The 24,076-nt window shown below is 39.4% G+C and overlaps 1 protein-coding gene across 1 annotated transcript in view; it reads right to left on the reverse strand.

The window, feature by feature from the left end:
- CDK6 (cyclin dependent kinase 6) overlaps positions 1-24,076 on the reverse strand; it is a 183,657-nt gene that overhangs the window by 75,013 nt on the left and 84,568 nt on the right. Inside the window, exon 4 of the mRNA XM_030550563.1 lies at positions 18,943-19,110. Coding sequence (XP_030406423.1) covers positions 18,943-19,110 — 168 coding nt within the window. The remainder of the gene's footprint in view (positions 1-18,942; positions 19,111-24,076) is intronic.

Raw genomic sequence — 24,076 nt, forward strand, 5'->3', positions numbered from 1 at the left:
TCCCTTCCCTCTAATGCCCTCTCAGTTTCTCGTTGGCTGTGCTATCTTACCCCATCTACTTTTCCCTGCTCTCTTTTCTCTCTCAATTTGCAGTACGTAGAATACTAGAAATCTGTGTGTCCCTTTAAATATGCCGTAATTATAGAAGTCAGGGAAGTTAAGGAGTTGTGGGAGGAGGATTCAGAGAGAGAAGCAGTAAGGTGTGTGTGCTAACCAGAGCATAGTATGCTACTCTTAAATAAGAAGGAACAGAACTCTGTCCAGCTCCTCCCACAATCCCAAGCACCTTCCTCAATCCCAGAATTCTCCATTTATCATCCCAGTTTTGATCCTGAACACTTTTATGAAGAGCTCTAAATTTACCGTAATTTACATGACTGAGATGATAAAGAACATCCTGGGAATGAGGAGCAGTATGAATAACTGCATATGGATGTTTTTAAATAGCAAAGGAGACCTGCATACTTCAAACAGGGAACTCTCAGGGGTCTCCTGTCCTCTGAAGACTGTGAGAAAGTGAGTGAGAATGAGTATCTTTAGGCAAACAGGTATACTAGTTATTAACAGGCTCCAAAGCAGGAATTCATCAGAGAGGTTAGAGGAAGGAGTGAGAAACCTAAAATGTCTGTTCAAAATATACAATGAGCTGAAAAGTTTGAAATATTATTTACCTATTGTAGAAAATGACAGAATTAAGGATCTTGATTTAAGTTTGTATAGCACCTATCACAATGGGGTTCTTTCTGGTCCATGACTAGGGCTTCTAGACACTATGGTAATACAAACAAACAAACAAACAATAATCATAATAAATTCATTAAGGCCCTAATTCAGAAAAGCACTAAAGCAAAGGTTCCCAAACTTCCAAATCTATCATCTGCCCACATACTCCTAATCCTTCTCATCAGAGAAACTGTGTGTGTTCTTAACACTACCATCTATCCCGATTTTCACTGTTACGAACTGATATAGTGCGACATACACAACTGGAAAAAAAACTGACTAAGTTCTGAGCTCAGTTAGACTGGACAGTTGCTAGGCAACTGAACCTATGCTGTACAGTGATTGCAGGAGAAGGCTCCGTATGTCAAAATCAACAAGGTTTCTGATCATCCCTCAAGCTGACCCCGGTTTCCATTACAATTTATGTCTTTACAGTAATTCATACTACTAGAAATATAATGTGAGACCTTTTCACCCAACGCACAAGATGATAGCTTCTCTGTCATGGAGATTTGACTGCAGTAACATTTAAAGGGAAAACAAACCCAAGATGCTGATTGTACAAAGATCACAGTGGTTTCTAGTTTCACATGACCCACTCATCCTCTCATTTTGTTTGTTTAATTTAAATGGTCTTGATTTTTTCCTCTAACATTTTAAAAAAATTAAATTAAAATAAAATAAAATACAATTAAATTAAAAAACCCATGTCAAAGCAATATTAAGGTAAACATCTGAAAGTAAAAAATGTAAAGTTCCAAAATCAATATTAATCAATCACCAGGGATACTGCACTTAAAATATGAACTATTTTCTATTCCTGTTTTATTTATTAAATGTGTCGTTTAATTTATTACCACTGCTTATGACGTTAGTGAAGGCACACACACATTCAAGTCGAAATCTAATTTTTAAACACGGATTACAATTAGTCTCAGGTACTTTGCCTTTCCCTGAGTTCACCTGCTAATTTTTATGGTTCTACAATCATATCTTCCTATTTTAAACAATGCTTTTCTTTCACTCCCTGCTATGTGAAATGCTCGCACAAACAATAAGGGAAACAGTCAAACTGACAATGCACAATATAAATGAACTGAAATAGCAGTAGAAATGTATTTCTAATCTCTGTCAGTTAGAGTAATCTTAGGTGTTATCTCTAACAATGAGAGGTAAAACATGTTCACAGAAGTGTGATATTTTTAAAGTTGGCAGAGTCCCTTTGAAAGTATTCATTAAACATACCACAAGTGCAAATCGGATGAGATAGCATCCTTGGAACCTCAACATTTATATTGCTTGACTTTGTGTTATTTAAATATGCCGCTTTAGTATTTGCCTATTTTCCCATTAACTTAGTAGTTTCCTTAGTTTAGTATGGATTTAACAGTTGCAAAGGGAGTTTTATTCCTTTTTCCTGCTAGTTTTATTTACAATAATAGAATTTCTTAAACAAGGCAAGACCTGGAGTCATTGTGTCAGGTGCATCTTGTTAATGCCACCCTGAATACCTGGGAGGTGGGAATGACTCCCTGGAGAGAAGAAACTGGAATTCATGAATTAAGGCCATGAAAATAGCTGAATTTATGAAGAAAACAAACAGAGGTTTGTGTTATTGTTTTTTTGTGAGTTACTAATAGTTTCAAACTCTCATTAGGGTGTAAATCTGGACTACAGCAGTCTGATTCTTCATGCCATGACTCCAGTTATAGGCCAGTGGAAGTCAGGGACATGATAGTTTTAAACTAGAGTAATGCAGTGCCAAGGTGAATCCAAATTACTACATATAGATTCTGATCACAGAAGGGTGGGAACTCCACCCCATTTTGGTCCTCCAGAAATCTCTGCAGGGTAAACATATAGCTGATGTTGCAAAGACAAAGAAGAGAGAGAGAGAATTCAGGAAGCTCAGGCAAAGTTCAGATTATGTTTACATAGACTATAAAAATCAGAAAACAATGTTTACATTTAGAGAGGCATTCTCTGCCTTTTCTGGTTTACAACAGATTTTTCATCTAAGCTTGTCAAAACCTAAAGTAAACTCTACCTTAATTTTTAACCTGTACTTACCTGTTACAAGCATATTTTCCTTTAATGTATTGGTTTTGTCTAAAGTTCTTTTTCTAGTCAAACTCTCTCTTATGCACAGTCTTGAGTTGAATTTAATTTTACAGTAAACATTGCTGTCTCTATCTAGTTAAACTGGTAATCACGAGTACTACAAACATTTTTATTTTCATATAACTTAGATTTCTAGGTTACTGGACCTCAGCTAGTTAACAGCATTATTTAAAGTTGTATGCAGGCTGTTCTTCGGAAAGAAAGACAGTGTCTTCATACTCTTGAGATATAGTAGGACCTTTCGTTCATCTATGTATTAAAAATGCATTACATGCAAAGCCTTGGGATGTCTGATGTGTTACCTTGACTCTGTTGTCTTAACGCTGGGGGGGGGGAGGGAAGAAGGACTGTATTCTATGAAGTGGCTGTGAGAATTCTGTGGTAAAACTTCCCGAACTGGATAGGACATTAACATGAATATTTGTTTCTGAAAGTCATTACCTCTAGAGCAAGGTTGAATATCTGACCACAGAGGGTGTCCATATTTTACAGGCAGCACATGAAAACCTGGGGTGAAACCTTGGCTCCACTAAAGCTAATGGTGGTTTTACCACTGACTTCACTGGAGCTATGATTTCATACCTGAACATCAGTATTGGTGCTTCAATTCATCTTGAGCAAAATCTTCAGGAAACTCTAAACGCTAAAAATTAATCCACAAATGAACTTGTTCCTGTTCCATATCCCTTGTGTGATAACCATTTTGTATGATCTAAAGACATAGTAAAGAGAGGCTTGTAAATCTAACTACTCTCTATGAACACAATGATGAGGATAATGAGGATACCGAGTTTTGTAATTAAAATAAAGCCTATAAGCTAAATTCATTTTTACTGCAAATTCATTTATATTTAAATTTTCAGTTTTTGACACACACAGCTTTTATTTGTGTTGAAAATTGTTAACTCATTCCTAAAGTGACATGGGTTCATCTGACTACTGTATATGACAGGGCTTGCAGTGTGTCATAAATAACAGTACAAATAATTTTTATAGCATATGGCCAAGTTGCAGTGACCTAGAAAGGTCTATAATTTAATAGGAATTTTTTTGGCTTTACACTGTACACAAAATTCCCCCCCTGCCCTACCCCTAGAAAGTCTAGTCACATTTATTACAATTTTTTTTTTTAAACAGACTGGTAAAAACTAGTTTTCTGGAACTAGGTTATGTACAGACTTTGGTCCATTTAACAAGGTCAGACTGTTTACTCTTGACCAAATTCTTTCCCACTGTAAAAAGGTACTTTTAAATACCACATTCCAAAACCAGTGCCAGTAAGCCACTGAAGCATATTTTCCCACAAGAACTGATACCATGCACAGGCCCCTCCTTATTTAATTCTTCTAGTGTTTAAATTAAATAAGGTGCAGATACTGTTTAATGTCACAAATAACTTAAAACTACCCATGTCTCTGATGTGCTGAAACTTGCCAGTCATGAATCCATTACCTTAAAACAGTCCCATGCATTTCAAAGCAACAGTATCCTTTCAAAAAGCTACTAGTGAGAGACAATAAAAGAAAGAAAGGACATCTTTAAGTACAAATTTCAACTGCTGAAGTAAAAGTAAAGCAAGCACAAAGTGTTTACATTTGACTTAAGGGCCAGATCCTGCAGTCTGTGTAAAACTGGCATAGCCAATGGAACTATGCTGATTTATGCCAGCTGAGGGATTTGGCCTTTATGGCTACTGCAATAGCAATTAAAAAAAAAAAAAAAGGCAAGCCAATAAAGCATTTTCAAGCAACTACATTTCCAAAGGTGTTTTTTATTTTACAAAGCCTGAATATACATATGTAAACAAAATAAACGCAAAATGCCATTACATTAAGAAAGATAAGTATCTACCTCTGATCCCCTCTGTTTAAATGTTACCCTCAGTGCATGTTTCAAATTATATTTGTTCTTAATGTAAACAAGGCACCTAGATTAACCCTAAATTGCAAACCAGGATATTTAAATTTTCTAGCATTCTTCCTAATTTCAAAGTTGATTTTAAGGGGCTTGGTTTTGTCCTTTCAAATGCAAGATGAAACTCAGCACATAAAAATAACTAACCACATCTATCTCCAAATAAATATGGTTCCAAAGAACTCCTAAACTCTCAGCCTTCCAACTTCTCTCTTACATAGGATGTGGTGCCACTGAAATTACAGCAGTGGTAACACAAGTATATGTATCCATAACTGCATCGTCATCATCTAATGCCTGCATATTATACAAAGGATAGAATTATATCTAATGCTACAGATTTTATTTTCCCCAAAATATTATACTTAGCATACATCAAAAAGTGATTTTCTGTCTAAATGATTTACACCTGAGTTGGTCAAAAGACACAGAAAAAATTCTCACCAAAAACGTTCAGAATTTTTCCTGTAAAATTTTCAAATATATTGAAAATGTTCAATCAGCTCTAGTATACAGTTCAAGTCATGCCCCATCACCAGCACTTTGAGAGCTAAGTTTCATTGAATAATAAAAAGCACTGCCAGAAAAGGCCAGAGTTAATTGTTTTCCAGGCAGAAGGGCCTACATATATTTTTTCATGAAAATCTACTGATCTCCAAGTGTTGGAACAAACCAAAAGAAGACTGTTCATCTCCTCCTAGAAAGTGCCCGTGCCAGCATGCCAAAGTGACTAACATAAATGGTTTATCTTTTCCATGCTGTTTATCAGTTTTGACTGAAGTAAAAGTGACAAGATAAACATTAGCACTTATTCCGGTATGGTGATGCTGGTATTTCAAGATGCAGTCCTAGAATTCCCTTTGTTATTTCTAACTACATATTAGTTAAACATACCAAACTAATATGACAAAACTGTAGCCATCTTGCAGGAACATATGGGATGACTGTGAGATATTTTGGTTCCTGTCCATCAACCCAGTGGACACAGTTCTACTGTTTTCTCATCCTCTCCAGAAATACTGTCCTATAGTGGTATTTGGATGACATCACATCACTTCCGAAATTTTCAGTTGACTGGTGCTCTGAGATACTTCCTGGATGTATGCTAAACATGATGACCCCAGACAACATTCAATTGTACCTACTGCTTCCAAGCTCATATCTTCTTTTCATAGTAATATATCAAAGAGTCTCCCAGATTCATCAATCTATCAAAAACACTTAAACTATGTAACTAAGACTGTGAGTCTTTCACGGAGGTCACGGTCTTCTGTAGCAGCTGGTTAGGCAGCCGGTCCCAGGCGCTGTCCCGGAGCAGAGGTCCAGGAGCAGCAGCAGTAGGGCCCCAGGCCACCCACACCCAGAGCTGCTGCAGCAGCAGCAGCGGTGGGGCCCCAGGCCAACCTCCCCTCTCCCCCACCAGTAGCAGTGGCAGCAGGGCCCTGCCCCTACCCCCGGAGCAGCAGCGATGGCAGGTCCCGGGCCACTGCCCCACCCTCCCGGAGCAGCAGCATTGGTGAGTCCCCGGCCATTGCCCCTCTGTCCAGTAGCATCATCAGCGGGGGCCCAGCCACCCCACTCTAGCAGTGGCTGGGCCCAGAGCACCCCCATGCCCACCCAGAGCAGCAGTGTCTGCAGGAGCATCTCCCCCCCCGCAGCACCTAAGATTTAGTTACGGGTAATTTTAGTATAACTTATGGACAGGGCAGGGGCTTGAACTTTTTGTTTATTGCCCATAACCTGTCCATGACTTGTACTAAAAATACCCGTGACCAAATCTTAGCCTTAACTTATGAGTCTATAACTTTTAGTTGAATGTGATGTACAATACTTTGGCTCAGTTAACTGTATATGCAGAGAAAGAATATACTATACCGTCTAAAAAGAGAATATCCTTCAACCTATAGTATGGTTTCCTCTTCCGGTCTCAGCAATTTGTCATCAAGATCCTAAATATTGGCTGTCGGGTATCTCTTGGATTGAGTCTGGTATATTTATAAAGAATATGCACATAAAGTCCTGTTTTCCTGAACACAGTGGGAATCCAATAGGTGTTTTGCTCATAGTTCCAATAGTCTTTCCAGATAGCTCTAAACACAAAAGCTCTCTCTCTCAGCTTTTTCTCGGGGTGATGCTACAAATACTTCTGTGGCTGTCTCTGGGGCAATCTTCTCTCTCTTTTTCTGTTGCGTTTCCCTGCTTCTCTCATAGGGTACGCCCAGACTACCCGCCATGTCGGCGGGTTAAAATCGATTGCTCGGGGATCGATACATCGCGTCTAATCTAGACACGATATATCGATCCCCGAGCGCGCTTGTATCGATTCCGGAACTCCATCAACCCCAACGGAGTTCCGGAATCGACACGGAGAGCCACGAACATCAATCCCGCGCCGTCTGGACGGGTGAGTAATCCGGTCTTAGATATTCGACTTCAGCTACGTTATTCATGTAGCTGAAGTTGCGTATCTAAGATCGATATCCACCCCCCCTAGTCTGGACCAGCCCATACACACATACAGTACTCTCACACAGTCAGTCAGTCAGTCAGTCACCTGCATTTGCATTCAAACATCTGTCAAATCCCTCTGCCCACATAGCTCAGACAGCCTTGCATACGGCCTGTCTTGGATAGTGGCTCTTATTGTTTCAGCTATCTAGACCATAAAGGGGCATAATTGCTTTTTATAATTTATCTTGAATGATGGGCTGCGGTAACACTCACCAGGTTCAACAATGTTTCTAGCCAACCTCTAGCACAACAGTATTATTGTAAAACTGGTTTTAGTCCAAAGACTAAATTGCAGCACTATCTACTTATGAAAGAGTTAAACAAGTGAGTTAAATTAATTACTTCTATTTTGAACAACATGGAGGGTCAGTCATTCGATTAATTTTATACATAGATGTGATGTATTATACACATACACGCTATGTGGTGGCTCGCTGTGGAATTAATTATTCTGAATTAAAGTAAAACTTGAAACTCGTGAAATTTCATTCACAAAGGTGAAATGAATGAATCTTGTACTAACAGAAGATGTATCTTGTTCATGCCATAATGCATCAATAAAGGTGGATTTTTTTAAAAACCAATATTTGTTTTGAATATCTCAAGCCTCAGAATTCACAAAGAAATGCATCCCACTAATACCAGTGCTCCTGCATTATTCCTATGCAAGCTCTTTCCCTTAATGGTGAAAGTGAAAATGAAACTAAAACAAACACTCCATTGTCAACGACAGAAAACATGCAATTTTGCATTTTAATAAAATGAAAATAGAATGTACACTACTGTGGCGACTGCTGCCAAGACTCCATGGCACTAGAGAACCATTTCTGTTCAAAGGAGATACTGTGACTGGTGGTCTTTTAGGTTTATTCATGTTACATTTTTTTGTAACATTATTTTCTAGATTTATTGGGTGTGTGTTGGTGGTTTTTAGAGGTTTCTGTTGAGAGCAAATATGAGGCCTCTTCACTGCAATGTCACAAAAGCTGTTCAGGCCACCACTGTATGTATAATTGACAATATGAGAGGAATGGAACAAGCAATTTATTTTTTACTGTAAGTTATGAAGGAGTATAGCTCTTTCCAAGCTCTGGCTCTGCTATCTATGCTTCTACTCCACTGCAGCTAATGTGATGAAGCGTTAAAACCACTCACTCAAATATTGGATATTCTACCCCTATCTCTGAATAGCATGTGTAAATTCAGACAAAAGAGGCTTGATTCAAAAGTTGTTCAAGGACTGGTGCACGTGTGTAAATTAAACCCATCACACTACCCAGATCCATGTCACTGATTTCTCCTCCACTGGAAGCCGACCTGCAAGGCCCTGGACCTGTGCTACTGACTGACAGATGGGCAACCACAATAAACAGAGGAAAATGGGATGAAATTAAGAATGGGAAAATATAGGTTGGATATCACGAAAACTTTCTGAAAGTGAGATGTACAATGCTTCGGAATAGTCTCCCAATGGAATCGATAGAAGTCCTGTTGCTTGGCATATATACAGCTAAAATGTGACAAAACAACACTAGACAATATATAATAAACAACAATCTTGCACTGACACAGAGATGGACTGGACGATGTACCAGATCTCTTCCACTCCTACCACCTATCGATTCCATTAAACTGAAGCTGTTAGCCATTCTCCACCAGCAACACTACACATCTACATTTTAGATGAGTAAGTATAATTTCTCCAACTGAAATTACAGCAGGGAATTTCAGTTAGGAAGTAAATTCTGAAGCTGGAATTTGGCCAGGACCTAGAAAAATTAGGGCTACCTCCTCTACTCTTGCAAAAGATGTCGGAACCTCAATTTTATTATGTCAGATTCTAAAGATGTCACCTGCAGTAGCACGGTGCTCCCTAGCACCATGTGGGAATTCTGGTGTAGCACTGATTCAGACAGAAGAATGTCATTTAAATGACTCACCAATATCACTTCCTGTAACAATCTGATGTCTTCAATCCAAGTCCCATCTAGGCCCAACCCTGCTTATCTTAATAGCTCTGATAAGATCACAACCTGAGGCAGCATGAGTGCTGGCTGCTAGGGTTATTTTAGTGTTTTAGGAATGGGTTTAGAATTATGTGGAAACAGTTTTATAATTATACAGTTTGAGAGCCCTGTCAAACAATCATATTGCTTTTATAATCTCAACCACCTCAAAAACCAGTCATTTACATTTTAAACTAGATGTAAAGCAATTTAAAACAACATAAAAAAATTTGTATAGAACAGTTTTAAATAACTGGACTGCACAACAGTTTCATAACAGAAAACAGTACAGTAAAAAGACAGGCCACACAACAGCAGAGCTATTTTTTTATAGTAAAGAGACAAAATATACAATATCCTGAGTTTATACATCTTTTCCAGCTAGGTTAACACAAACTCCCATTCTTTCAACAGGGATTACATGTTAGAAGAACAATGTGAAAAAACATAAATCAATCCTGGTACCATTAGTAACAATTTAAAAAAATCTCTGATTTTATGTCCTTACCAGTGAAAGAAAGAAAATGAAAGGGGGCGGAGGGAAGCAAAGAATATTTCATTACAACTTTATTTTTGGACCAGTGTCTGAGGCTGCCTATTTTTTACTAACCCAGGGCGGGCTGCATTGGGATAAGACATTTTTTGCACTAGTGCAGTGCATCTACACTACAGGTTTGCATTGGTGCAGCACACTAATGCAAAAAAACCCCCAAGTCAGTGTGGAGAAGCCCAGTGATCATAGTCCATATCCCCTATTAGCTCCAGCTTCCATGCCGCAATTTTGTTGACATAGCACATATTCTCACATAGAGCCAGTTTGCTTGTTTACTGTCAAGTAATTCACTTTCTGTGAAAGGCTAACTGAAAGGCTTTTTACATTTCAAGATAAACCTGGGACTGAATCAGAGCAGAGAGCTGCATTCTCCGCATTCCTTGGATGGCTTTCAGGGTTAGCGGTGGTATCAGCTGTAATGGAATAGAAGCATAGGACCCTGAACCAAGGTCTTGGCAGGTAGAGAATTAAAAATATGTCAGATATTTTGTTGGAAAATGTATTTGGTAAAGAATGCTCGAATTTTCCTCCCAATACCTCAAATAAACTAACAAACTTTAAGATCCTAAAGCAGCAACAACAATTATGGCCCTGATTTTAAAAATTCAGTGAGAGCTGCTGCGTTTTGAAAATCAGGCTACTTATTTTAGGTTCCTAAATATGGACTCAGGAGACTAATTTTAGGGCCCATTTCTGAAATTACTGGCCTATCACAATATTTTCTCTCTCTCATGTGTATGTACTTTTTCTCTTTCTGTATATACACAATTGGCCCTCTGCCAAATTTCAAATTCTTTAAGATTTTCAACTTGGGTACCCAAAATCTCTAGTCATGTTTGAAACTGTAGGCACTTCCTATGTGATTTTGGGAAAGACTGTCATTATGCATATGAGCAAATGCAACCTTTATTCTAGCATTTCCTAGCTCTTGCGTGCTTGACTTTTCAACCTAAATAACACTCTTTTAACAAAATTGTTTATATATTGGGGGGCGGGAGATAGTTCAGTGGTTTGAGCATTGGTCTGCTAAACCCAGGGTTTGTGAGTTCAGTCCTTGAGGGGGCCACTTAGGAATCTGGGGCAAAAATCAGTACTTAGTCCTGCTAGTGAAGGTAGGGGGCTGGACTCAATGACCCTTCAGGGTCCCTTCCAGTTCTAGGATACAGGTATATCTCTGTTGTTATTATAAACCATTGTATCAGCCTTAGATAAAACTGTCACTGACCTGAACAATCTATTCTTTTCATTATCTTTTGTGAAGGAGAAGCATGAAGTAGGACTGGTCTATCTAGGTGTGACCTTAGACCACACACTGAGTTACCATGCCCACCTGAAGAAGACAGCAACTCAAGTTAAGATGCGCAACAATCTTCTTAGCAAACTGGCAGGTTCATCATGGGGTGCTCGTGCTCCAACTTTGTGGATGTCAGCTCTTGCCACCTTGTATTCGATGACGGAGTACTGTGCACCAGTTTGGAGTCGATTGTCACACACCAAACTGGTGGATATGCAGTTACATGCCACCATGCGCATCATCTCCAGCACCCTGCATCTAACTCCACTCCCATGGCTTCCAATTCTGAAAAATATTGCTCCTCCTCATATCAGATGAGAGGTTGCCACTGGCAAGTTATTGAAGAAAGTACATGTCAACTCAAGCCTGCCACTGCACAATGACCTTTTTAAACCACCAGCTGCATGTATGCCATCATGTCGCCCATTACGGTCTCATCCGCCACACCAGTTTGGGCAGAAACACTCTGGCGAGAGGAATGGATATCTGTTATAATCCCCAACCAGTCCCTCATCACAGACCCCACAATTTGCCCATCTGGTTTTGACCTGCCCCATTGTCTAGACTGGGCAAGGTCTCTGTGCAGCCAACCGTATCGCTGGGGCTTTTGTGACAGCCCTTTGTGCAGTTGCGGCACAACACAGATGACGACACACATTGTCGATGAATGCCTGTTGACTAGGTTCAGTGGTTTCAGGAAGAACTGCATCACGCCACTGAGGATGCCATCACTTGGCTAGACGACTATGCACACGCTAAATAAAATTATCTTTTGTGTACAGACCCAAGCCACATGATCCATAACAGCCAACATGAGTTTACTTAATCTAGCTATATATCTCAGATTATTTTTAAGTATCAGCCAGAAGTTTTGATATCATCTTACTGAAAATGATTTTTATTCTTAAAATGACTCTGGAGATACATCACTCAATATATTTCTCATTATCAAGTGCATGCAATGGAAAGAACCTCCCTGGGCAATGTTTAACAGGACGCATTCCAGATTCCTTCAACTGCCCTGTATCTGCACAATGAGAAATTAACTCTTCCTGGACAAAACCTGAGTTACAGGTCTTTTTCTGGAGAACTCTATAGTGGTAGGTAGGGAGGACTGAATTCAACCCTTCAGCCTGTGAGCCAGCTGTGTGACTGCAGCTTAAACCAAATAGCATCCATTAGCAACTAACTATGCTAGCATAACGGATGATGCAACCTCTGCAGGGATTTTAGACTGCTGAATCTGTGAAATCATGGATCCAGTAGCTCTTCTTTTGGTCATCTCCCAATGTTTCCTTCTTCAACCTGCCTATTCAAGGCCAGCACAGAGCACCTTCAGGACAGACAGGGAGAGAGTTCCCTGCACAGCCTCTGTGCCTGCACCCGAAATCTGTAAAGGGTGTAGCTGAGCCCATACTTGGGCGAATATCATGGATGTTGAAGATGAAAGCAATAAGTAGAATTAATTTTTGTAAGGAAAGGAAACCAGAAAAGAAACCAGCTGCTTTGGAGGTTAATTGGATAATTACCTTATTGCTAAAGATGAAGATACTGTACTATGAAGAAAAAAGTATAACATATACCAGATTACCCTTCCAACTGGCACTGTGATTTCAGCCATGTAGTTCTGGAAAATCTGAGATAACTACACATGATACAATTTAAAATCTCCTGGGTGAAACTGAGAGTCTTGCCTTTACAGGACTGTTGATTATCCCAGATTTTGGGGGAAAACACACAACAACTTTAGATAAGCAACCTGTTACAATCATACTGCATTCCTGGGTAAACACAATCTTTCGACAGCACTCCAGAATTCAACAGCACATATTTTGAGTCTCTGGACATTCATCTGTGACTCATTTTCCTTCTGAGGGCCAACCGGGTGGACTAGAGAAAAGTGCTATGAGCTACAGAACTGGAGCTCTGAGTTCAAGACTAGGTATCTCCTCACAAAAGCTATGACTGCGAGAACCAAAGCAGGTCTGCTCCCATATTAGAGTGGGCAAGGTAATGTCTTTTACTGGACCAACATGAAAGAGACAAGCTTTCGAGCGACAAAGAGCTCTGCAACACTAGCTTCCATATGTCAGTGGTAAGAAGTTTTACATTCTTTAACAAAATACAAGACGACAGTCATCTCAGACAAACAACAATCACGGGGTCTAAGAAGTATGTTTGTCTGCCTGGGCTACAGGAGAGAAAAATAAATGAAGGTAGAATCACCTAGGAGTCCCTCTTTCTCGGAGCCCAGATTTCAGCTGTAATTCAGCAAACTAGTTAAGCATGTGCCTAATTTAACTGCAGCGGGACTACTTATGTGTTTTGTGTGAGAGGATTCCACAGGATGCAGTATATAATGATATCTGTATGGCTTTCAGGGGAAACAGAGCACCAGGATGAGGCAGCCAAAAAAACAAGGAACCGAAAGAAAAAGAAACTCTCCTTTGCCCTTATTGTGTCCAGTCTCCAAAATCATATATTAGTTCAGATGAGAGCTTACACCCATATTATTTACTAAACAGGTGGCATTTATTAGCATCTTACAATGCAGTATCAGGTAGAAAACAGAGAAGCACTCATTTCTCTTTGGAATGGGATATTTTCTATCTTTTTTGTTATTATTTTTTGTTGCTGTAACTAATTTATATATTTATTTGTACAAAATAACCCCAGTTAGTGAAAATTATTTTATGCTCCCTTGCCACTATACCAACAAAATGAAATCCAAGTTGCTGCATGATGTGACTTGTAAACCATTTGTGCTAAAATGACTGCCAGGAAATGGATGGAAAATCTTTATCCTGAAGAAACACTCAAATAAAATGCTAGCATAATCTGAAAACGTTCACTAAAAGTGAGAGTTGGGTTTTTAAAAATTCTCAGTCTCTTCAGCTGATCCCAGTATAAACAATTTAGTGCATTAGCAGAGAAACTAATTTTTTTCACCTCTTACTTTGAGCAAATCTGAAAATAAGATTTTTTTAAAGGAAAAAAGCAAAATAAAACAATTTTGTTTGCATTTTAGGGAGGAAAAAAGTCAGCAGCTCTGCCATCTAATCTAAGGCACACGTTTTCAAAAAGGCTACTATGAGTATTTTACAAACACTAGTTTCTTGCCAATTTTGCTTCATTTTTTTGGAGTTAGGACACGATTTAAAATCTTTACATTCGCAGCTTGGGCTAGACACTGAGATCACAATTGGATGTGCTCATTTCACTGCCTTCTGATACTCAGCAATTCATAGATATTTAGGCAATCAGCTGGCAACAAAGAGGCATATTACCAGATTCTGAATACTGACTGGCCTATTTTTTCTTTATAATGTAGCCCCTACCATTTTCATTTGTGGATCCTAATAGACACCTGTCCCTCTGTATAGGGCATGGTTCGCCTACACTAGAATTTAGTGTCCATTTTTCTGAACCACAGAGAAAAGCGACAGCTCATTTACTTATCCATTTAACTCTAAAATTACATAACCATATCAACTCTTCTCCCTTCAACCCTCACTGCATCTCTTGTTATCACAAAGTGTATTCAAAAGGCTCCCAAGGGCCAAGACCAACAGCAAGACAATCTAATTTAATGTGAAACTAAAAGGCTGATTCATTCTTCCCCATCTGAAAAAAAGACCAAACATGATTCTTTCTAGTGCTGTTATTTCAGATCTGTGTAACTTCTTGGTTTGACCACAGCTGGGACTAGTGTTCTGCCCCCTAAACATGTGTTATGTTATCCTGAAGGTTTTATTCATTTACTGGAGAAGGTATCAAGAGATTTCTTCTTTAAATGACAGCCCGATGCCCAGGGGACTGACCTGCCAGAAGAATTCTTTAGCATTGTGTAAGTAACTGGCTACCACAGAAAAACTGCTTTGAAGTTACTCATTTGCGGCACCCAATGAACTAGGGCTGCGCCAGTTCTTTTTACTGGATTACTTTCATGGCAAGCTCTTTTTGTCCATCTGAAGAGTTCCTTTGTGACCAAAGAATGTAGATGTATCTTGGGAATGATTTGATACCTCAAAAGATGATTCTTGTAGCTTATCTTGCTGTAAGCTCTCTGCTGAAGGAAATGATGCAGAGCTCTCATGTCACTGGATCAGAGTGATAGCTCCTGCAATGTACTTCTGTCATCTCACTGTGCATGGCATTGCTTTTATGTATGGTATTCCAACCATACCCCTACAGTGTAGGGTTCTTGGTTACCATATTTTACCATTAGAGAAAGGAACAGTCCCCTCAAAGACTGAAACTTCATGCCACATCTTGGTTCCACTGAAGTCAATAGAAGATCAGAGCGTAAGAGGGGGAGGGGGTTAAAAGTGTTATTCATGTCCTGAATTTTAATGGAAGAAACAATGCATAACAAATGACATACCATGTCACCGAAACACAGATAAAGTCCATCATCTAGACTAACATGTGTTAGCTAACACGTATTAGGAAACGTGTATCAAACACCATTTATTATCTAGTTTAGACAAAGACAGTGATGTTTAAAATCACATTAGATGGTCATGTTATAAACGAGGCTCCCCACTAGGTTACAGCATAATCAGCCGACGTGATTTTAAAGGCACTAAACAACATCTATGCTCAGTGCTAAGGAGTGTTTCCAATTACGTTAGGCCTGTTCTATATTTTGAAGTTGTATCAGTATCACTATTTGAGTGAGGGATATGATTTACCAAAATAATTATACCAGCAGAAGCCCTAGTGTGGACATCATTATACCAGCATATAACGGTATAGCTTATTCTTCTTCCTGGGAATAAGCTATCCTGGTATAAGCACTTTTATACTGGCACAATAGTATCCACTCTAGAGGGACTGTACCACATTAACAATATAAATATAGTAAAAGTGGTACAATTTTTATTAACTCTTTGTCTGTCTAGATTAGGGCTGAATCGTGTTTAAAGCCATGTAAATACATATTAGCCAATGAGTTTTTAATACCACCCATTTTAGCAGTCTGGACAAACCAAATATTAAATGTCACCTCTTTCTATTTAAACATAAGAACATAAGAACGGCCATACCGGGTCAGACCAAAGGTCCATCTAGCCCAGTATCTGTCTACCGACAGTGGCCAATGCCAGGTGCCCCAGAGAGAGTGAAGCTAACAGGCAATGATCAAGTGACCTCTCTCCTGCCATCCATCTCCATCCTCTGATGAACAGAGGCTAGGGACACCATTCCTTACCCTTTCTGGCTAATAGCCATTTATGGACTTAGCCACCATGAATTTATCCAGTTCCCTTTTAACATTGTTATAGTCCTAGCCTTCACAACCTCCTCAGGTAAGGAGTTCCACAAGCTGACTGTGTGCTGTGTGTGTCACCCAGGAGTGCTGACAATGGGCTAATACAGGCAGGTTTCAATGCATTCTTGCCTTAGCAAATGAGCTCTGTTCCTTGGGCTTCTGATCCCTTGCTTCTGTTCCTCTGGCAGAGTTCATGACTACAGAAGAATCCTTGATTAGCTTAGTACATGGCTTTTTCCTTCTTTTATAGACTATTTTAAAAAACCTACTGGCAACTCCCCACAATTTCAGATGGATGCAGTTTCCATTTATGGTTCAGTGGAAAGAGATATTGGGGCTGTGACTGTTTCTGATTCATATAAACAGTTATTGCAAGTTCAAGGAGAACCTATCACCCTCACCCCCCCCCTCCTTTCTTTAATACTTCCAAGAGTCTGATCCAGCGCCCACTGAGGTCAATGGAAAGATTCCTATTGACTTCAAAGGACTTTGGATCAATCCTTAAGAGACGTTCTATAGGCAATGAAAAAACAAAACAGCACAGTGACTTGCCAGTCTGCACATGCCTGAAGTGCAGAAAATACTTCCCTCTGTTTAATAACATGTTGATATGATTTTCTGTTTCTTCCTGTCTTCATTCATGCTGAAGCAGGAAACCAAACTAACATTCTGTCATGCTTTACAAATTTGGTAGGGCTCTCTCTTGCAGTTAACAATTGTACTGTTATGGGCTGGGTGAAATCTTGTAATAGGTGGAGTTAAAATCTCTTTAAACTGATGTGTGAATGACTTCCCCATTTAAGAGAGATGGGTGGGTGAAGAGTAATATATTTTATTGGATCAACTTCTGTCCTGAAGAAGAGCTTTGTTTAAGCTAAAAAGCTTGTCTCTCTCATCTACAGAAGCTGGTCCAATAAAAGATATTACCTCACCCACCTCATATCCTGGGACCAACATGGCTACAACACTGCATCCCCCATTTAAATCAGTTGTACTAAGAGACAGTTAAGGGGCCACACCTAAAACAAAGCCTAACAGAGTCTGTCCAAAAACTAGTACCAGTGGGTGAAGGGTTAAACTGGGTATTCTAACCAGGTGCAGGCATAAGGAGTTTGGGAGAGGACACAGAGAAAATGTGAACAGGTAAGAAAAGACCAAGTGGGAGAGAGAGAGAGCCTGAAAAAGCATATCTGACCCTGGAAGAAGCTGGGGATAGGTTTTTTGGGTCAGGGATGCAGGCTGAAAAGACTTTGGTGCTGTGAGCAAAATAAGCTATTTGATCCCCTCTGAGTTCACAAATGCAGGACTTTGTCCATTCTTTGTGCATAAACAAAACTGCATGAAAGAAATACCTATCACCAATTTCTACTCCCAACTGGAACATCCACAGGGCCCAACATTTTGATTAGCTGCTCAGGATGAAAAGGGGCAACAGTAGCAATGGATTACTTTTTATCAACAAGATCTGGATGAATTTATAAAATAAAATATGTAAATATAATGTATATTACTTTCAGTTTCTTTCTTTAGCAATCCTACCTTTCCTGTCCTAACTATAAGTGAAACTGTTCTGGTAGATATGGCACTCAGGACAGAAAAGGGAAACAATAGAGCTAACAAGCAGAACACAGAACCAAACTAATTCTGCTGTGAGAAACTAACAACAATACCTAACAGGTAGCATATTTAACCTTCAGTGCACTTATAATCACTCGCTCACTAATTATCACAACTGAGAAGTGTGGGAGTAAGACGTATAATCCACATTTACACATATGGAAAAATGGCAAGATTAAGTGTGGGATTTTCAAAAGTACCAATTATCAGAGGGGTAACTGTGTTGTAAAAAGCAACAAAGAGATCTGTGGCACCTTATAGACTAAAAGTCCCAATGTGATTTAGGAGCAAGACAATAGGACTTGTTCTCTTAAATAACTTCAGGACTTTAGAAAATAATACCATAATTGGCTGCAGGGCCAGCTCCAGGGTTTTTGCTGTGCCAAGCAGGGGGGAAAAAAAAAAAAAGCAGCTGCGATCACGATCAGCTCTACCACCACGACTTCAATCTTTGGCGGCAATTCAGCGGCTGGTCCTTCGCTTTGAAAAGGAGTGAGGGACCTGCCGCCGAAGAGCCCGACGTGCCGCCCCTTCCCCGTGGCCGCCCGAAGCACCTGCTTGCTCAGCTGGTGCCTGGAGCTGGCTCTGATCGGCTGGCCCAAGGCGATATACAAAGAGAGTCAGTATAACAACTGGAATTAGAACTTGGGAGCTCCCGGAGCACTATCCTCTGCTTAAACAACCAGTCCATGCCTCAGCCCTACTAATCAGTCATTATATAATTCAGAGCCAGTCATCAGTAATAGATTACGTTTACAAAGTAACCAAAGCAACTACTCAATCCTAACTGGAAAGCTGTTTTTCTTCACAGACATGTGATCTAAAATGGAGAGGGTTTAAAAGCACAGTTATAACTCTCAGGATCCATTGACTATATTAATATAGGGAATAGAGCATATTACTGAGGGTAAAATAGCATTCTGAAACTTACCACTGAGGTAAGAGCCATCTGAAAACTGTAGATTCGTGCAAGGCCAAAGTCAGCTAATTTTATCTGCCCACTGCTTGTCACGAGGATATTTTGAGGTTTCAGATCACGGTGCACCACTCGGTGTGAATGAAGAAAATCCAGCCCTCGCAATAGCTGAAGCATCATGTCCTAAACACAAACAGTAATCAACATAAGGTGGCAAATAAACAAAGTCTCACATCTGCAAAATGAAGTTAAATAACTATTGACTTGAATATGTGTACAAGAGACAAAAGTGGCGATTATCATTAAAACAGACAGGATGTTGCTAGAGCCAGCTGATTTGAACAGGTGTACTTATAAAGGTAATTATAATTTCTAGTTGAATTATTTGAACAAATTATTTGATGTTAAGAAATAGAAGTGCGAAGACCAGTCAATACACGTTAAAGATTAATAGATCAAAATTCTGTAGTGTACCAAAAGAATGCACATAAACCCCCAAAACAACTTCAAGAGTAAATTATCTAGGTCAGAGGCTGGCAAAGCAGCTGTTCTGCACTCAGACTTAAGTCACCTAGTACATAACTGAAGGAGAAGGATGCCCATCAAATAAATGTGTGCCTGGTCCTTTGCCACTGAAGTCAATGGGAGCCTTAGCACTGAATTGGCCTCTATATGAGAATACTAACCCTTAGCTAACTGGCACTGTCAAAACTGTCATTTTTATATTCAATCTACTGTATAAAATTTACAAAATATGTCAGGGTCTGTCTTTTGCTCTGTGTTTGTGTAGCGCCTGGCACAGTGGGATCCTGGTCCATGACTAAGGTGAGTATGCACTACGACAAGGGTAGTCAACTTTTTTTTTTTTCAAGGTCCAAATTTCTTGGTCAAGGTCTAGTCAAGGTCCAGACTCCAGAGAAAATAATAAAAAACAACAATAATGATAATAATTACTAAATAAAAAGATTTCAGGGCCTGTTCAAAAGCGTCTGGATTTTGGTCCCGGTCCATCTATTGACTACCCCTGCACTGCGGTCACACAAATAATAAGGTTTCACTTTTTTGCTTTCCATATAAAATAGTTACAGTGACAATATTTTATAACATTTTCAGTGTTAAAAAGAAACTTTTCTATTGGTGTTCATTAGGCGTTGTTTTGCAACAGTCACAACAACACAAAAGCAAGGAATCAACCAACAAATACTTGTCAAAACACAAACACTAGAAATCCAAGAATTTAAAAATTCAAGGGAAAGCATCAACAAAAAAAAAATCACATCTGAAAACTGTGTACCTAGCATTGTTACAGGTAATGTCTAAGGTCACTAATAAGTAAAAGGAATAAAATTTTCAGGTTCTTTATTTTGTGCATTTGTGTCAGTCAGTTTCACTGTCTTGGTGGCTTCCCCAGGCCCTCCCTGAGGGTATTTACCAGTGACATTAGCAACAAAACTGAAACTGAAGAAGTAGATGGGAGGAGTATATAAAGACAAAGGGGAGGAGACCTGAGCTTAGCATGCTGAGTGTTGTTGCTCTGGGGTGCACCCAAAAGTCCCTTCTAAACATAATCAGGGGAGCAACCCCCCTGCCCTGACATTTTAAAAAAAGGATACAAAACTTCAGTGCATACTGCTGAAAGGTAGCACTATCAGAAAATTACAATGATGACCACCCACAATTACCACTTCTCCACCAAAAGTCATAAGAAAAAAGAATAATCTGGCTAGAAACCCTATAAGGGACAAAACCACACTCTTGACCATTATACTGATGGCTTCAGGAAAAAAATTGACTGTGAAATGCTTAATAAACATCATATCCACCACAATCTCTCCACTACCAAGAGGACAGCTACAGTCCCTGAAATCCAACCAGCAAATAGCGATCAAACCAGCAGACAAAAGAGCCACCATCATAGTCTTCAACTGTGATGACTAGATTAACAAGGCCCAGTGAAAACTCTCTGATATCACCTACTATATAGCACTCAAAGACACCACGCCGCCGCCGCCACCACCACCACTACATTTTATCTAAGAATTTAAGGATATCATCAATCTTTCCCCAAACAACTCCAAGAGAAACTCCATAACCTTATCCCACATGAACTCCTCAGGGACCTTCTACATGCTTCCCAAGGTACACAGGCAAGGAAACCCAGGCAGACCCATCGTATCTGGCTACAGAACTCTTACTGAAGGAGTATTGGGACTCTCAGAAACCAAGGTCCAACCACTCACCACACAAAGGGACAACTTCCTCCAGGACACAATTGACTTCCTCTAAAAACAACGTTAACAGGCTCTCTCAGAACACCATTCTTGCCACCATGAATGTCCCAGTCCTGCACACCAACATCCCTCACGATGATGGCATTGCTGCCTGTCTCAAATATTGACAAGATAATGAACAACCCAGAGACATCCACCCCAAACAATAGTCAAATTCCTCCATTTCATCCTTACCCATAACAATTTTACATTCAACAACACTTTGTCCAAATCATGGGAACAGCCATAGGTACCAGGATGGCTCCCCAATATACCAATCTCTTCATAGACCATCTTGAAGAAAAATTTCTGAACAAATGCACCATGAAACCAATGATATACCTGAGATATATCAATGATATTTTCATCCTCTGGACAGAAAACCTAAATTCCCTTACAGATTTCCTCCACAACTTCAACAACCACCTCCTGTCCATTAAACTCTATCTAGAACACTCTCACCCTAGCATCTGCTTCCCGGACACCATGATCAGCTTCAACAAAGAACTCTACAGACAACCATATACAAGAAACTCAGAGGATCACTACACTTACCTCCACAGATCCAGTAACCACCTCGAACACACCCAGAAATCTGTTATCTACGGCCAGGCATGCAGATACCACAGAATATGCCCCGAGGACAAAGTTAAAGACCTTAATACACTTAAAACCATCTTCACCAAGCAAGGACACTACACCAAAGAAGTAGATCGCATCATGGAATGAGACACGCAAATACATCAAGAAAACCTGCTTCAAAACAGAAATAAAACCCCCTCCGAGCACAGATCTCTAGTTGTCACCTACCACCCCATACTGGAACCCACAGGAAGTATCAAACAATTACCAGTCATAATTGATGGGAACCCCATCCTGAAATAAATCTTTCCTGAACCCCTTCTTCTGGCCTTCAATCCCCCACCCTCCTCCCGCAATCTCTCCAAGCTCATCATCAGAAGCAAACTCCCCACAGATCAGGACACACCAACTCAAGCGGCATCAGACCCTGCCAATACAACAGATGCAAAACCTGTAGACATAACTCTACTGCTACCATGATCAACATCCTCCTGCTACCCCCATAACACACCTTTCACAATCTACAGGTCCTATACATGCCTAGCACAATGAGTGCTGTACCTCATCCAGTGCACTAAATGCCCCAATAATAACTATGTGGGTGAAATCACACAATCACTATGCCCTCACATGAACTCTCACAGAAAAATGATAGACAAAAATACCACATCATCTATGGGTGAACACTTTTCACTGAACTATCACTCTATATCTGACCTCTCAGTCCTCACCCTTAAAGAGGAGCTGGCCCTGGACATAATCCTCTAGAATGGTTTAAATAAACCAATTTTTTTTAAAAAGAGTAATCTTCATTAAATTCTATAGCTTTTAGAGTAATTTCTATAGACATTCGTTTCATCCATATTAAATTCTTTAGGAATTTTTCACAGTGGAAACTTCTAACATTAGGACGCATGGACATGCTGCAAATAAGGTGACCTAAACATCCTTAACCTTACTCTTACTCCCTACCAACTGTTAGCTTGCACATGCATCATACCTTCCACGTAAAATGGAGACCTTTTGTTGAATGTGGTTTTGATTGAAGTTTTGAACCTCTGGCATAAGATATCAAAAGGTTTGTCTACACAGAGGGATAAAGCACACTAACATTTGTACATTAATTGGTCTGGGTAGACTGTTGTGCTGTTTGAAACAGTATTATGTTAAATCGTGCTTCAGTGCACACTAGCAGGGTCTACACAGACCAATGAATATGCAACATGTTAATGTGCTTTAGAAATCACACCCCCATACAGCGCATTATCCCACCATATTGTCACGCTCTGTGATTACTGAATCAACTTCTATTTGTGTGGTTTCTCTTTGTAGTTGAGGAATTGTGGAGAAAATGTGATTACGATTTTGTGCATACATATCTATACTATAATCGATAAGTTTTATATTCTGTCACTATGTGCTTGCACAGCCTGATCCAATGGCCTTTGGGTCAATCTTCTAGTAGATAAGGTGCTAATCCAACAAAGCACTAAAGCACATAGTTAACTTTAACCACATACATAATTTTTTTGTCTAAGTTACCTAATTTTATTCCAGCTCCATATCACCAGATATGGTACATGTTGTGCATTTAGTGGATATGAGAAATGGTCTCTAGAGGGTCCTTCCTTCTGCACTTCTACATGCCCCAGGTTTTTCCAGGTGTGCAAACTAATTACATAGTCACTGAGAATGTAAAAAATGATTTTTCAAACACTTATAAATCTTTATTTTGCATTCTTCCTTCAAACTCAGTAAAGACAATTCTCCTCCACAAGTATCAGTTATAGGCGATGTCTCCTGTTTCAAACATCAGATGCTTTTCTTTCAGCCAGGACTAAAAAAGGAGGCATTAGAATGTTTTAAAATGGAAAAGAGAATTTTTTTCCCATCTCCCACATAACTCAGAAATGGATACATTTCTTCAAATTACATCCTTCTGCTAAAAAAATCACAAGGAATGTGTCAGTTGAAAGGAATTTTCTTCCTGAAGTTATAAAAGTGTCTAAAAATAGTGTAATTATTACAGTTGTCAGTGTCAAATGAGTTAAAGAAGGAAAAAGTACTATATATTTCAGTCCATCTTCCAACTAAAGCAGGATTTGTCCAGATAGGATATTTTCTAGTGTTTTTTCCAGTTTAGTTTTCATTCTAAACAGCTCTTTGTTTATGCTATGCCTGTGCTCCTTGTTATTTGCAAACATATGCGTGAATGGGTTTCTATTTACACAAATCTTTGGGGAATAGATATTTTTATTACCTGAATTCATCTGTGAATAGAGGAATTTTGTGTCAAA

Source organism: Gopherus evgoodei, chromosome 2 (assembly GCF_007399415.2).
Source record: "Gopherus evgoodei ecotype Sinaloan lineage chromosome 2, rGopEvg1_v1.p, whole genome shotgun sequence".
In the NCBI taxonomy this organism is placed as follows: Eukaryota; Metazoa; Chordata; order Testudines; family Testudinidae; genus Gopherus; species Gopherus evgoodei.